Genomic DNA, 15,609 nt, shown 5'->3' on the forward strand with positions numbered 1-15,609 from the left:
TTTTCACACTTATTCCGGCTTTTCCCAATACTGCCCCTTTCCCAAGAGCCTCCTCCCCTGCTTGTCCGGGGCGGGCATCTGTCCGGGCTCCCTAGTGCTGCCACTGGTCACCCCACCCAGGTCTCTTCTGCTGCCTTCTAGCAGCCTCCGGGTCAAGGTCACGAGTATGATGAAGGGCTCACTGTGTGCTGGGCACTGTGCCAAGTGCCAGGGATACAAAGCCAGGCCAGTAGAGGGGCAGAAAAGCAAAGGGCTGGGAAGGGGGCATGGGGAAGGGATCCGCACCCTGGAGGGTGTGAGGCAGGAGGAGGGAGGAGCCGGCGGGGGAGAAGGGGTGGCAGGCTTGGGGGGGGGGGTGCTCGGGGTGGGGCCACAGCGGCCGGCTCTCAGCTCTCAGTCACTCCTTTCCGGAGACTCCAAGGCCCCGCTTCTCCCCATCACAACGACCTCAGGAGGAGAGGCTGGAGGACACACATTCTCTCCCCGATTCCTTCACACTTGGCTTTGCTGCCTCTGATCCAGGCTCATCACACAGTCCTGCCCTTCAGGCGTGCCAGCTCCCCTCACCTAGGACACATGATGAGGCAGCAGCACTGATTATGCTCCTACTGTGTGCCGCACATCATCTGAGGTGCCGAGGTTGCCAACACCCGGATGAAACAACTACTTGTGAGGACCAAGGGGGGGCTTGTGCCTCTCCTTGCCTCATACCCTCAAGGCCACGTGTGCCTCCCCCGCCCTCTCCTCCTGCTCCCCCAGGGGAAGATCAGCCTAAACGACTGGATACACTGACAAAAGCCTGAGAGACGGCCAGCCCCTGAGGGGGAGCCGGGGGCGACCTGCTGCCACCCCCCCACCTCCTCCCCCCCCTGATGGGCAGCATTCTGCCCTGGCGTCGTGTTCGTCTTTCGGAAAGCCATCAGGGTGAAGTGACTCGTCCAGGGTCACACAGACAGGTCACGTATCGGGGGCTGGATTTGAACTGAGGCCCCTGGCTCTCCCTGCTGCCCCACACTCCCCTCCCAGTGTGAGAGTGTGGGCGTCTTCTCTCCAGGGTTCTCAGCTTCCTCACATGGCATCTCTTCCAGCCCAGGAATCTCCTGGCTCCTTCACGCCCCAGTTTGTTTTGTTGTTCCCCAATCGATGGGCACCCACTTCTCGGACAAGTCTTCCCTGTCACAAAAAGCGCCGCTGCAAACACTGGTGTCAGGGGCACTTTCTTCTTCTCAATGGCCTCCTCGGGGCAGAAGCCCAGTGACGGGGTCTCCTTGGCAGGACTCTGGATGCCTCCAGGACGCCTGGGGACGTGTCTTGGGCATTTCCACTGGAGACCCGCATCCCTGAGCCCACACTCAAGTCCACTGGGCACCAGATGTGGCGCCTGCTCACACAGGGACCTCACAGCTGGTCTTCTGGACAGCGGGGACGCGGGTCGAACACAGAGAACACAAGCAGCAGGAAGGATTTGTTAGCACAGTGATAGCATTCAAGTGACTGGAATATCTTGATCACTCGAGTCTTTCAGAATCTACAAATGATTCCTCAGTGAAAAATGTGAGAAGAAACCCAGCCAACATCCAGATAAGGGAGGACGGATCGTCCATGAGAGTAACCGGCAAACTTCCTCCATTTGTTTCCGTGAGATTTCCACCAGAACACAGACGTGACATAATGGGCAAACACTGGAGGCCCTTTGAGAGAGCGGGGCAGGGAGGTCTGAGGTCATGGCCATGAGGACAGCACGGCTCCAGACAGACCAAGACTCCCCAGAGCCCAGACAGGGGTTTCTCTGGGGAGCCGGACTCTCGCTGGTGAAGCTTCAGTGCTGCGTTGCCTGCTCAGTGAATGTGGCAGCTACTTTGCTGCCAAGGAAGCTGAGATAGCAGCTGGCACAAGGACAGCATGCCCTCCCCACTGCCACGCCAGAGACTCCCACCAAGGGAAGGGAGCAATCCTCAATTATTCTCTTTCTTCCTTCTTAAGAGACCTCCAGCCTGAGTGTTACAGTGCTAGGTGCTGAAGGAGTCATGCCTAGTCTGCTCAAAGGAAGGCCAGGGTTCTGGGGTGTGAGTGTGTGTGTGTGTGTGTCTGTGAGAGAGAGCGAGAGAGAGGGAGAGTGCGCAAGCACACATGCTGGCCCTTCGGTAGGGCGAAGTCTAGACTGAAGGATATGTGGAAGAGAGTAGGAGGGTCTGAGAACATCAGAGAAGTTTCCATCTGATCCCCCAGGGGGGGAATCACACTGATAGTCACAACTATGCTTCAGAACCTCCCTTTGGTGGCTGACGGAGGGGAGAGGCTGAGGCAAACTTGTCATGGGCTAGGCCTGAGGGGCAAGGGGCTGCCCCGGGCTAAGGCCAGAGGAGAGAAGGGGGCTTCTGAGAGAGATGTTGTGAAGAAGGAATGGACAGGGGGAAGCTAGGTGGTGCAGTGGATAAAGCACTGGCCCTGGATTCAGGAGGACCTGAGTTCAAATCCTGCTTCAGACACTTGACACTTACTAGCTGTGTGACCCTGGGCAAGTCACTTAACCCTCATTGCCCCACAAAAAGAAAAAAGAAAAAGAATGTAAGAAGGAATGGACAGGGGCAGCTGGGTGGCGCAGTGGATAAAGCACTGGCCCTGGATTCAGGAGGACCTGAGTTCAAATCCTGCTTCAGACACTTGACACTTACTAGCTGTGTGACCCTGGACAAGTCACTTAACCCTCATTGCCCCACAAAAAGAAAAAAGAAAAAGAATGTAAGAAGGAATGGACAGGGGCAGCTGGGTGGCGCAGTGGATAAAGCACTGGCCCTGGAGTCAGGAAGACCTGAGTTCAAATCTGGCCTCAGACACTTGACACTTACTAGCTGTGTGGCCCTGGGCAAGTCACTTAACCCCTATTGCCCCCCCCCACACACACACACAAAAGAAGGAATGGACAGGACTTGCCAACAGACTGGATCTGGGGGTGGGTGAGGACGGCCCCTGGGGAGGGAGGAGGCGATGCCATGGAGAGTGACCAAGGACCCAGCAAGGGGGGAGGGTTTGGAGGCAGGGATGCGGAGTCCAGCTGTGGGCACGATGGAGACGCAGACTGGGAGTCAGGAGCAAGGTCAGGGCTGAGGCGTTTTCACAGACTGAATCCACGGGAGTCGATGAGACCCCCAAGGGAAGAGTCCATACAGAGAGAGGAGCAGAGGGCCCGGGACAGAGCCCAGGGACCCCAAGGGTTAGAGGGCACAGTCTGGAGGAGCCAAGGAGATGGAGGAGGGGAACCAGGAGGGAAGAGTGGCCGGAAGACTGAGGAAAGTGCTCGCTAAGGGGGCACCGTCATCGCGCTGGCTGATGGGACTGACCGTCCTGGAGAGCTTCCCAGAACCCTGGGGGAGGGGGGCCTTATGTGGGGCTCCCAGCCATGGCAGCCATGCCCATCCGCAGATCATGCCGTCCTGGCTCCCCATCCTGGCTGCCGCTTACCTGGGAGGAAGGTGAGTGGGGCAGACGGATGCGCGTGGGGTGTTTTAGGGCTGACCTCTGTGTGCTCCCATCCGTCCCTCCCCGAGCCTTGGCCGCCCAGTGCGCCTCCCACAGCCCTCCCCCCACCACGCAGAAAACCAAACCAAACCAGCTTTGTCATCTGCTCACCAATGCAGCTCACGTTGAGTGAGTTCAGCACGTGTCGAGATGTGATTTCATTCTTCAATTTGAGCCTCTGAAGAAACACGCTGGCCAACATGGTCAGGACTTTGGCCGGGACTAAGCTAAGGCCAATGTAGATGGGCACGTAAAGGGCGTATCGAAGCCAGCAGAGGAGAGGAGTCATCACCTTGCCGTTGGGCGACTTCGCTATTCTCTCTATGGTTGGAAACAGCAGGAAGCAGCGGAGAACCTAGGACCAGAGAGCAGCACCGTGAGCGCTGTGTTCCAGCTGAGCCCGACAGCAGCCGTGGTGAGCAGCGCCATTCCCAGTGGGCTTTGCACAGCACAGGCAGACATCCCATGCCCATCATCTCTTGGCCCCCCCGCCCCCTCCGCTTCACTGGCTTGTGAGTGGGGGAGCAATGGGCCGCTTCCGGCCTTCTTCGTAAGTACACGAGGTGGATAACCACATTCCCAAGATTCTGAGTCCACTGGGATTCTACAGCCACAAGCGCTCGCCTCAGATGCAGCACCAACTTCCCAAAATAAACCCCTGGAATCCGTGCATGTCTGCAATGGAGGCTGATTTGTTCCTAAAGCGATTACACAGTGGGGATGATTAAAGGAGGGGCCACGAGAGGGCAGCACACCAAAAAAAGAACGTTCCCTGCTCAGCATGACTTTCAGCAACAGGTTTTTCTAGTCCTCTGTGCCCCCGCTCCCTAAGAAGTTATTCTACTCACTGGCGTCCTTCAACAAAACAAAAATAACTGTGAAAGATGGCTCCGTGTTGCTCTAACGGAGGCTGCACGCAGACAAGTGGGACCGCCGAGATGAAGACCGAGGCCAGAACTCGCCCAATGCGGAGAAACGGGAAAAACCACCAAATGAGAGCATCTTGCCCACGCGTGCCCGCGGGCTTTCAAGGAATGCCAGGCACTGCTGTACACACAGACAGGAGAAGAGTTCAGGGCTAGAGACACTCTCCACGGGGGGGGGGACCAGGCTCGCCTGGGGTTTTTTCCCAATCTTAATAGTATTTTTTCCAGTTACATGTAAAGATAATTTTTAATATTCACTTTCACAATATTTTTAGTTCCAATTTTTTCTCCATCCCTCCCCTCCCCCCCTTCCCCCAGACAGAAAGCAATCTGATATAGGTTATGTACAATCACATTAAACACATTTCTCCATTAGTCATGTTGTGAAAAGAATCAGAACAGAAGGGAAAAAAACCTCAAAAAAGGAAAGAAACCAGTAAAATTAGTCTGCATTCAGACTCCACAGTTCTTTTTCTGGATGTGGAGAACATTTTCCACCATGAATCCTTTGGAATTGTCTTGGATCATTGTATTGCTGAGAAGAGCTAAGTCTATCACGGCTGACCATTACACAATGTTGCTGTTACTGTCTGTGTACAATGTTCTTCTGGCTTTGCTCACTTCACTGAATCAGTCCACTTAAGTCTTTCCAGGTTTCTCTGAAATCTGCCTGCTCCTTGTTTCTTTTCTTTTTTTTTTTAAGTGAGGCAATTGGGGTTAAGTGACTTGCCCAGGGTCACACAGCTAGTAAGTGTTAAGTGTCTGAGGCCGGATTTGAACTCAGGTCCTCCTGACTCCAGGGCCGGTGCTCTATCCACTGCGCCATCTAGCTGTCCCTGCTCCTTGTTTCTTACAGCCAGGTTTCCACTTCCCTTCTTAATCTTGGCTGCCTCGGTTTTATTTGTAGAAACCCTTTTTAATTTAATGTAATCAAAATGATCCGTTTTGCATTTCATAATATTCTCTATCTCTTGGTGGGTCATAAATTCTTCTCTCCATAGATCGGAGAAGCAAACTTTTCCTTTCTCTCCTAATTTGCCTACGGTATCACCCTTTATGTCTAAATTGTGTACCTGTACCCATTTTGACCTTATTTTGGTAAATGGCTCACCTGGAATATGGAAGACACGTCCTAGGGAGGTAAGAGAGTCACAAATGGACAAGGGCCTGCTGCAGGGTTATTTACACAAGTTGAGTGTTGTGTGTGTGTGTTTTGTTCAGTCACTTCAGTCATGTCTGACCCTTTGTGATCGCATTCGGGGTCTTCTAGGCAAAGATGCTGGACTGCTTTGCCATTTCCTTCTTCAGCTCATTTTATAGATGAGCAAACTGGGGCCAACAGGGTGAAGTGACTTGCCCAGGGTGACTCCGCTAGTAAGTGTCTGAAGCTGGATTTGGACCGAGGTCTTCCTGACTCGAGGACAGGTTCCATGACAACATCAGGCTTAAATAAACATCAAGTCAAGGGTCAATGTCTACGCAATGTATGAGCAGCACATCCAACCATAAAAAAGAGGCATAAGCAGCTATTTAGAAGATGACACGGATCCACGGGCCAAGCACTGAGCAGTAGTCGTACTGGGACAACTAATGGCAAAGACAAAAGCCAAACTGATCCTCAGGACTTGGTCACCACCCCAACACTGTATGCTAAGCTCTCGGGGTTGGCCCGTAGGCCAACAACAAGCCCGTGTGCGAGCATAGGCAGGATCGACACAAGGCAATTAACTAGCACCCTGGAGGTAGGAAAGACTGGTCCATCGATGCCTCTGCTGACCCCTTGCCCCCAATTCTGCCTCCTGCTCTCTCTGGAGGGCAGTCAAACACCTCGACAATTCTCCCCATCAGAGTTTCTTCACAAGAGGAGACTAAAGGATGTTCGGGCTCTCCAGGAAGAATTCCTTTTGCTCCTTTCCCTCAGTACCTCCCTTGGCCTCAGGTGGCACAGGTGACTCGGCCTCAAAGATGGTCACTCCCCAAGAAGCCATTCCTTCCCAGAGATACAATAACAGCATCCACGGTCTCTCAGGGATGAGCTGGGAAAGCCAGGCTTCCACTGGGGGAGGCCGTTTACTGATTATAAAAAGCATCTGATTCAGGAGACTGACGGGGTCTCCAAGACTCTTCCTACAAAGCACTTCACGCAGGCTGAGACGAAGGCACCGAGAGGTGGACAGGGGCCAGAGAGGAGGCGGTTTCTGCCCTGGGGAAGCTTGTGGGGTGCGTCACTCATCAGACTGCCCAATAAAGCGAGACTCCTAGGCAGCCACAGAGGTAGCCAGCCCCAGCTTGGCAAGCTCCCCCTCGTGCCCACTCCACGGCCAATTCTGCCAAGCAATTTTCCACGCCATCCATGCACTCTCCACTGGCACAGCTGCCCCTGGAGGTCAGGCCCTCTCTGCCTGCACCACTGCAGCAGCCTTCCCCTGGACTGCCTGCCCTGTCTTTCCCTACTCTGGTCCGTCTTCTTAAAGCCATTCTGCTTAATGAAGATCTGTGGCTGTTCCTTCTAGGGCCAGATGTAAACCCCTGCCTGCTTCATGCAGAAGATGCTGTTTCAGCCACATCCCGACCATCCATCCTTCTGCTCCCCCCAGGGCGAGTTTTTGGAAACTTCACAAATGCACTTTCTGTGTCGAGACCACTGTCCCCCATAAGTCTTCCCTACCTTGGAGAAATCCCTCGGCTGTGACAAATGGGCACAGACGGCACAGCCCACACGCGGGCCATCCCTAGAATGTGGGTCTCGTGCTCACACGGCACCTCCAGGCCGCCGCCTCTCCACCCCCTCCAGGGTCCCACAGCTTCCCTTCATGAGGCTGAAGTCATCAGACAAACCGCTTTCCTCCTAAGTGTTTCTGAATGGAATCCTTTCTTCATCTGGCAGGTGTGGCACAGTCACATCGCACTACACCCATGGACCCTCATTCGTTTGGCTCTCTGTGGCATGGACTACTGCTGGTACGAACAGCTTTGCACATGTGGGTACTTGTAGTTGGTCCCCTAGTATTTATCAGGAAGCCACAGTAATCGATGCCAAAGATGGTCCCAGTTCTTGAGTCAAATGGGGGACGTCCAAGATGCAGACAGCCACGCACACAACCTAACAACCAACTAACCAGTAAGCATTTATTAAGTGCCTACTGTGTGCTAGCTACTGTGCTAAGTGCTGGGGATACAAAGAAAGGCAAAAGATAGTCCCAACTCTCTAGGAGCTCAGTTGGACGGGGAGACAACACAAAACACCCAGGTACAAACAAGCTCTGAACAGGATACATTGGGGATGGTTTGGGCGGGGGTGGGGGTGGGGGTGGGGGGGTGATGCTGAGATAAAGGAGGCCTGAGAAAGGCTTCGAGATGGAGGGGTGACTTTGAGACTCGAAGGAAGACGGAGAAGTGAAGGGGATGAGGACAAGAGCACGTCAGGAACAAAGAGGCTACACGGGAGCCACAGAGAGGGTTCCCTCTGATCCCGGGCAGTCTTTGCCTCTTTCTTTGATTGTTCCGGAGGCCTATGCCTTGTGCTAGTGGTGATGGATGAAGGGGTGTGTGCGTGCGCGTGTGTGGTATCACCAGAGGCCCTCTGGTGACAGGGGTTGTTTTTGTCTTCCTTTCTCTCTCCAAAGCTCAGCACAGTGTCTGAAACACAGTAAGCACTTAATAAATGCTCACTGCCTAGCCTTGAATGATTCCAAATTCCTTACCAGAAGCACTGGATGAATTCACAGCCCCAACAGCAGCTCAGGAGCAAGCTTGTCCCCCGATACACGCCCTGGGCGTGAGGCAGCAGCTCTGAGAGTTGGAATCTGGGTTTTTACCGCCAGGGATTAGGGACACGCTTTCCAGGAGGCTCTAGACACCTTGGCCTTCTACTCTGGAGAACCTCGGCTCATCTGCATCCTGGCCCTTGTGGGCTGGGTAATGAATGGCTCTTCACTTATTTTTCACAGAAATCTCCATTGGAGAAGTTGCCTGAATAGGTCGTTTTCTTCGCTGACTGAGAAAAGTTAACGAAAGCAGCTGCTGGTACAACAGAATGAACATCCTGGAGTCAGAAACAGTGGATTTCAAATCTGGTCTTGGATAACATAGTCACGGTATGACCTTGGGCAAGTCACTTACCCACTACTGGCCTCGGTTTCCTCAATTATAAAATGGGGATAATGATAGTACCCACCTTGCTTAACACAGTATCTGGCACATAGCAGACTCAGTAAATGCTTGTTCTTTTCCCTTCTAATTTTATTTGCATTGACTGGACAAAAGTTTTTCATTTTCATGTAATCAAAGCTTTCCATATTATCTCCTATGATCCTCTCTACCCACTGCCTGGCCAAGAACGCGTTCCCTCTCCATCGTTGTGAGAGGATTCTTCTTCACGCTCTTCTTTTTTTTTTTTTTTTTTTTAGTGAGGCAATTGGGGTTAAGTGACTTGCCCAGGGTCACACAGCTAGTTAAGTGTTAAGTGTCTGAGGCCAGATTTGAACTCAGGTACTCCCGATTCCAGGGCCGGTGCTCTATCCACTGTGCCACCTAGCTGCCCCCTTCACGCTCTTCTAATTTACGTGTTTATATCCAGGTCTTGTGCACACAGTGCTTTCCAGCCCTTCCTGAGTTTTTGTCAGAGTATGTCTAGTCAAGGAATTAGGCTTGGGTTTATCAAACACTGATACTATGCTGAATTGCTTCTCTCATCTTATGCAATGAAGATGATGAAGATGTTCTACTGATCAGTTTTAACCAATACCACAGAGCTTTGATGATTAGGGCTTTGTTTTATAATTTGAGATGTCTGGTACTTTCAAACCCCCCCCCCCGCCCCCCCCCGGCCCCCTCCTGGTTTTCATTATTTTCCTGGAGATTCTTGACCTTTTGTTCCTCCAGAGGGATTTTGTTTTTATCTTTTCAAGTTCTATAAATGAATTATTTGGCAGTTTAATTCTTGAATTAATTTAGGAAGTATTGTCATTTTATTATATTGGCATACTAACCATGTACAATGAAAATTTCTCTGATTATTAAGCTTGCCTTTATTTCTGTTAAGAATGCTTTGTGGTTGTATTCATATAACTCCTGTGTGAGTCTTGGTAAATGGTCTATCAGATGCTTTATATATTCTGTAGTTACGTTAAAAGAAATTTGCTTTTCTCTCATCTTGCTAGCTTTCGTTCATCATCTATAGAAAGGTTAATTTGTGTGGCTATTGTTGAAGTTAACTGTTTTGATAAATATTTTAGCTAAAACTTTTGGTTTCTTTCTCTAAGTAAGCTATTATATACATCATCTACAAGAAAGAACCATCTGGTTTCCTCTCTCCCCATGCTTGTTCCCTCAATTTCTCTTGATCTTATTGCTGCAGATACTACTTCTAGATTGAAATCCAATGAGAGCGGTGACAAGAGAATCCTCGCTTCACCTTTAATCTTACTGAAAGGGCCACTAGTGTTTCTTCATTACAAATAACACCACTTGGGGTTTTAGATGGATGCTCTTTACCATATTATGGAGGTCTCTTTATCCTTATGCTTTTCAACCAAAAAGAGTGTTGCACTTTATCAAAGGCTTAAAAAAAAAAGCTACTGATATCATTGTTAAGCAATGGATTTTTTTTTTGGGGGGGGGAGGTGGGGCAGTGAGGGTTGTGACTTGCCCAGGGTCACACAGCAAGCAATGGATTTTTAAAAAATAAAAGTTCTATAGTAAAAAATTACATGGGGATAAGGGAAAGGGAAGGGAATAAGTATATAGTACCTACTATATGCCAGACACTGTTCTAAGCTTAAGAGAGTCAGTCAATAAGCATTTATTAAGCACCTACTGTGTCCCAGGAACTGGGCCAAGGGTTCAAAGTGGTAAATCTTACCCCATAAATGAACTCCATGCAAACAATAGACCAAACAGAAATCAGTGCTTCCATGGGCTAACAAGAAATATCAATAAAATTGAGATTAAAAAAAAAAAGAATAAGATATCTGATTGAAAAATAACAACTGGAAAAAAAGGTCAAGGAGTGATAACTGTGGACTCCTAGAAAATCACAATTAAAAAAACAAACGAACAAACCTGAGCAGCCTATTTCAAGGCATCATAAATGATTAGCATGAGTGGGTCAAGATAGAAAGAATCTGCCAACTGCCTCCTACAAGGGAGCCTGCTTACGCATTTGCAGAAGGGTCAGAGCCAAAGGCCAGAGCACCCAGAAAGGGGCTGTTCAAGAGGTATCCGGGTTGCACATACATAACTTACATCAGACTGCTTTCCGTCTTGGGGAGGGCGGGAGAAAAATTTGAAACTAAACATCCTATGAACACAAATGTTGAAAACCATCCTTATATGTAACTGGAAAGTAATAAAATACTTAAAAAAAAAAAGCATCAAGGGACCATAGTGGGGATCACACAAGACGTTGCAGTTTGTAACAAAAATGGGAGGTGATCTTGGAATACAATATTCTCAAAGGCAAAATATAGAGGTTTACAACAAAGAACAACTTTCTCTGAAAAACTAAGTATAATCCTGGGAAAGGGGCAGCTTGGTGGTGCCACAGTACACAGAGAAGTGGACTTGGAATCAGAAAGACTCACCTTGCTGAGTTCAAATCTGGCCTCAGACCCTGGGGCAAGTCACTTATTTGTACCTTCCTTAGTTCCCTTATTTGTAAAATGAGCTGGAGAAGGAGCTGGCAAACTACCTCAGTAACCCTGCCAAGAAAACTCCAAATGGGTTCATGAAGAGTTGGACATCAGTCAACATAAACAACATCAAAAAACCTGGAAGTGGACAGGGAGGGAATATCTTTTGGACATTTTTGGAGGGGAGGAGAGGTGTGAGGGGCACAGAAATCAGGAAGATCTGAATTCAAATCTAGCTCCAGACATGAGCTCTGTGACCCTGGGCAAGTCATTTCAGTTCTGTCTGCCTCAGTTTCAACTGTAAAATGGGGATCAGTAGCACCGACTCCTCAAAATTGTTGTAAGGATCACATAAGATAGTCTTTGTGAAGTGCTTATCACCATATCTGGCACAAAGTAGGTACTACATAAGTGCTACTTATTATCGAAACACAACAATAGTCATCATCATTCTTATTATAGACCAGAGCCAAGTGGGAACTTTGAAAGACAAACCAAAGAATGCAGGGAAACCTGGAAGGGAAGGTTCATTTGAGCTCTAGGAAGACGTGGTCCCCACAGGGAGGCCGCCACACTGATGTTCTATTGGGGGAGAAGAAAGCAGCATCCCTTCGGAAGCTCCCCATCTTCAAAGAGAATACTGAGGGTTCTGTTCTGAGGGCTGATAGGGGAAAAGGAGGCATCCCGATCCAAAGATCTCAGGAAAAAGAAAACTCTGGGACCTTGACCATAAGCAGACAAATAAGTACAAGGGAAACATGGATGTCAGAAGAAATGTGGCCTCCAGATTAGGCACCGAGGAATCAAGACTGTAAAAGGAAGGGAAAGGAGCCAACGCTTGATGAGAACAAGGACCCCATGGACTGTGAGGAGAACACGGACCACAGTGAGCTGCTCCTGAGTGGTTTAAAAGAGAAATGAGGACTGTGTGAGCAGAACAGCCAGAGTGGAATCCGCCAGGGCCAGTCTCACCAAAGAAACAAAGAGAGAACAACAGACAGACTGCAAATACACAGAAGTGAAGGACCACCGAGGAGGAGAGGAGCAAAACCCAAGGTCATTAACGGGGAATCTGCTCACCAGGACGGCAAAACACATGATCTTGAGGACAGCGTGCACAGACACAACCTAAGGATCACGTGTCCCCCAGAAGAACACGACAGGACAAAAACACCTTAATATCCTAATGAAGGGAGTCATAGAGAATTTGCCAGAACTACCGAACATAGAAAATGAAACCCTAATGGAAAGAATTCATGGATCGCCTCCTAGAAACAACCCAAGGCTGAAGTCTCCAAGATGTTCAGTGGTTAGCTTTGACAATTCAATTCAGAAACAAGTTCTTCAAGCCATCAGGAGAAAGGCTACAAATACAAAGAGGCAGAAACTCAAACAATACAGGACGACTCTGCACTCACTAGGAAATTGAAGAGGGAATGGAAGAGTGCGTTCTGAAGAGCCCTGGAGCTCAGCATTCAGCCCAGGGTGACCTAAGCTACAAAGCCAAGCAGCTTGAAACATTTTTAGAAAGAAAAGCAGGGGCAGCTAGGTGGCACAGTGGATAGAGCACTGGCCCTGGAGTCAGGAGTACCTGAGTTCAAATCTGACCTCAGACACTTAACACTTACTAGCTGTGTGACCCTGGGCAAGTCACTTTACCCCAATTGCCTCACTAAAAAAAAAAAAAAAATTAAAAAAAGAAAGAAAAGCAAACCTGGAGAGATTATTTGCCTCTCAAGCAACCCAGACAACAGAACTGCAGAAATGAATAAAACAGAGCAACAACAGAGAGGCCAGAAAGAAGCCTTTTTCCAAATGTGCACAAGGAGACGGGGGCATCGCGGACAGAAACAGCACACCCTGCCTAGGGGTGGCGATGCTTTTGTGGGACAACTTTACAGCCCAGGAAGGCACATACAAGCAGGGAGGGAGGGGACAGAGAAAAGGGAGTGATGTGCTGGGGTCAAATCAAGGACCAGTAATGAGGGGAAAGCGACCCAGAAAGAGAAGAGTCTAAAGGGGAGAAGGTGAGCAGGGGGGAGGACACCTTACTCCAGAGGTGGGAGGGAGTTCCACTGATTGATGCTCCTATGGGTGAAGGGAGATGAGGACCTTACATTGAATGGGGCCTGAGGGAGGGGGGTGGACTTTGGTGCTTGAAAAGCCTACTTATTTTAAATTCTATTTTCCTAGAAACAAAGTTCTTATAACAAATATGCAGTTAAGAGAAATAGATTCCCTTATTGGCTGTATTAAAGAATACACAAAATCCTCATTCCACACCCTAAATCTGCCACCTTTGTCTGGAGGTGGGTCACATGTTCCATCACAGGTAGTTGCTGGTCACAGTATTGACCCTCATTCTCTCATCCTTCAAAGTTGATTATCTTACAGTGTTCTTGTTATAGAAACTGTTCTCTTGGTTCTGTTCACTTCATGCTTCATCAGTTTGTAAGAGTCCTCAAAACTGGCCTGTCCATTTTTCTTTTTATAACTTATTTTTTATCTTGAACTTAAGTACAAAGTGAGAAGGGGCGGGGGGGGGGGACATTGCCATGTATAAAACGATAAATTTCCATTTCAAGAAAATCTAGCTAACAAATACCTTGTTTTCAAACCTGTCCCACTTTGCTGCTCATTGGTTTTCTTTTGTTCTCTACTGAGAACTTTTTACTTTGTTTCCCCCCTTCCCCACCCTAAAGGAGGCTGCAATTAAGTATGGGCACACACACCCATACAGACACAAAGACCCTCCTACACATATATGTAAGAGCGTGTTGTGCTTATTTCTACTTGTCATCCGTTTCTCTGAAGATGGATAATTGCATCTTCCTTCATGAGCCCAAGGTTTTCCATGCTTTTCCAGGTGAATTAGCTCATCACCTACACAATATTCCAACCCAATCACATCCATGTCCATTGTCCACAAAAGTCCCCCCCCCCCAATTTTCTGCATTCCTTCTTTTCTTGGCTACATAGGTTTTACTTATACAAGAAAACTTTAATTTAAAATAATGAAAACGATCCACTTTACACTTCAACAATGCTATTACCTTATAATATAGTTTAAGGTCCGATACTGCTAAAACTACTTCCTTGACATATTTTTTCCTGGTTTCTTTGAAGCTCCTGACCTTTTGTCCTTCCAAATGAACTTTATTATTTTGTTCTAACCCAGTAAAAGAATTTTTTAGTAACTTAACTGGGGTGACAATTCTGTAGATTAGTTATTTTAAAAATTATATTGGCTTTAGCTACCCATGAACAGCAAATATTACTTCAATTATCTGGATCTGAATTTATTTGTATAAAAATATTTTATGTTTATTTTTGGATAGTTCCTCTGTTTTGGCAAGTATATGTTCAGGCATTTTATACTATTTTAAATGTTTTGTGAGAAAATTATTAATAATAGGGGTTGTGGGACTTCCAGGGGCTTCCCCCCCTTTCCCCCAGAGGTTGGCCTGACCTTTCTTAAGGTCAGCCCAGGGTCAGGAAGTTAACTCACTCAAAACCACACCTACCTGAAAGCCCTATTCCCACCAGAGGACCTGTTCTCTGGGCTCTGATATCAACATGACTGTGCTGAATCGCCCTCAAATCCAGTGAACCAACAGATTTGAGTGATGCTAGCCAATTAGCTTTGAGCAATGTGTATGGGTGGGCTCTGCTCCTGCTCTCAGCAAGCTTGCACAGACACTTGCTCTTTTTGGCTTAGGAACATGGAAAGGGAGCCACGCACCAAGTTCTCTCTCTCTCCCCTAGATCCTAGCTTTCCTATCTTTAAGAGCCACGTGTGCTCTCTTTATTAATATTTAATATACTTTAATAAATGTTTAATGTCCCAAACTGATGCTGAAGCTTCTAATGACAAGGAACAAATATATTAGAAACCCCAGCTAATTTTTCCTAAACTTGAGACAGAAGTAAGGCGACCACATATAGTTTTACTTGCTACAAGGTCTTCCTTCAAGTGAAGCTACTACATTGCCTCCCAATTTGTCTCCAAGCATTGAGTGATCATTAATATCATCCAAGCCATTTACTAGCCACTTGTGTTTAATACTGGTAAATGTACTTTTAATGGCCTCTTTAGAGCTAACACAAATCATCTTGCTTTTTAAAGGTGCATATTGAGGAGCCCAGAATATAAAAACCAGATCCTCTTTCTTAGACTCTTTTGTCTCATATGTGGCATTATACAAAGCACATCGGCAATCATGCAGAGGTAGTGACTTCACAAAAGATGGGTAGGGGTCCTCTACAGTATCACTCGTGTCACCCACCAAGATTTGCTTTGCTTCCTCTACAATTATTTGTTTTCTTTTGTTATCACTTAAACAGAAGAGAACTGCTTTCTTTTTTTGGCCTCCTCTTGTGTAGATTTCCCTACTTTCATGTCGTTAAAAACTTTGATTACTTCATCATTCACGTTTACTCCAGAAGCCATGGTTCCTGGGACAGGAGAGGCTACGGCAGTGGATCTTCACTCAGTAGCACTGGGGAGAGTCGTTTGTTTCTTTTTTTAAAGT

The 15,609-nt window shown here is 48.1% G+C and overlaps 1 protein-coding gene across 4 annotated transcripts in view; it reads right to left on the reverse strand.

Moving 5' to 3' along the window:
* Positions 1-15,609, reverse strand: part of LDAH (lipid droplet associated hydrolase) — a 69,248-nt gene that overhangs the window by 10,107 nt on the left and 43,532 nt on the right. For all 4 annotated transcript variants that reach the window (XM_043988948.1, XM_043988950.1, XM_043988947.1 and 1 more), the window contains exon 5: positions 3,631-3,874. In XM_043988948.1, coding sequence (XP_043844883.1) covers positions 3,631-3,874 — 244 coding nt within the window. The remainder of the gene's footprint in view (positions 1-3,630; positions 3,875-15,609) is intronic.

This window comes from Dromiciops gliroides, chromosome 2 (assembly GCF_019393635.1).
Source record: "Dromiciops gliroides isolate mDroGli1 chromosome 2, mDroGli1.pri, whole genome shotgun sequence".
NCBI classification, from domain to species: domain Eukaryota; kingdom Metazoa; phylum Chordata; class Mammalia; order Microbiotheria; family Microbiotheriidae; genus Dromiciops; species Dromiciops gliroides.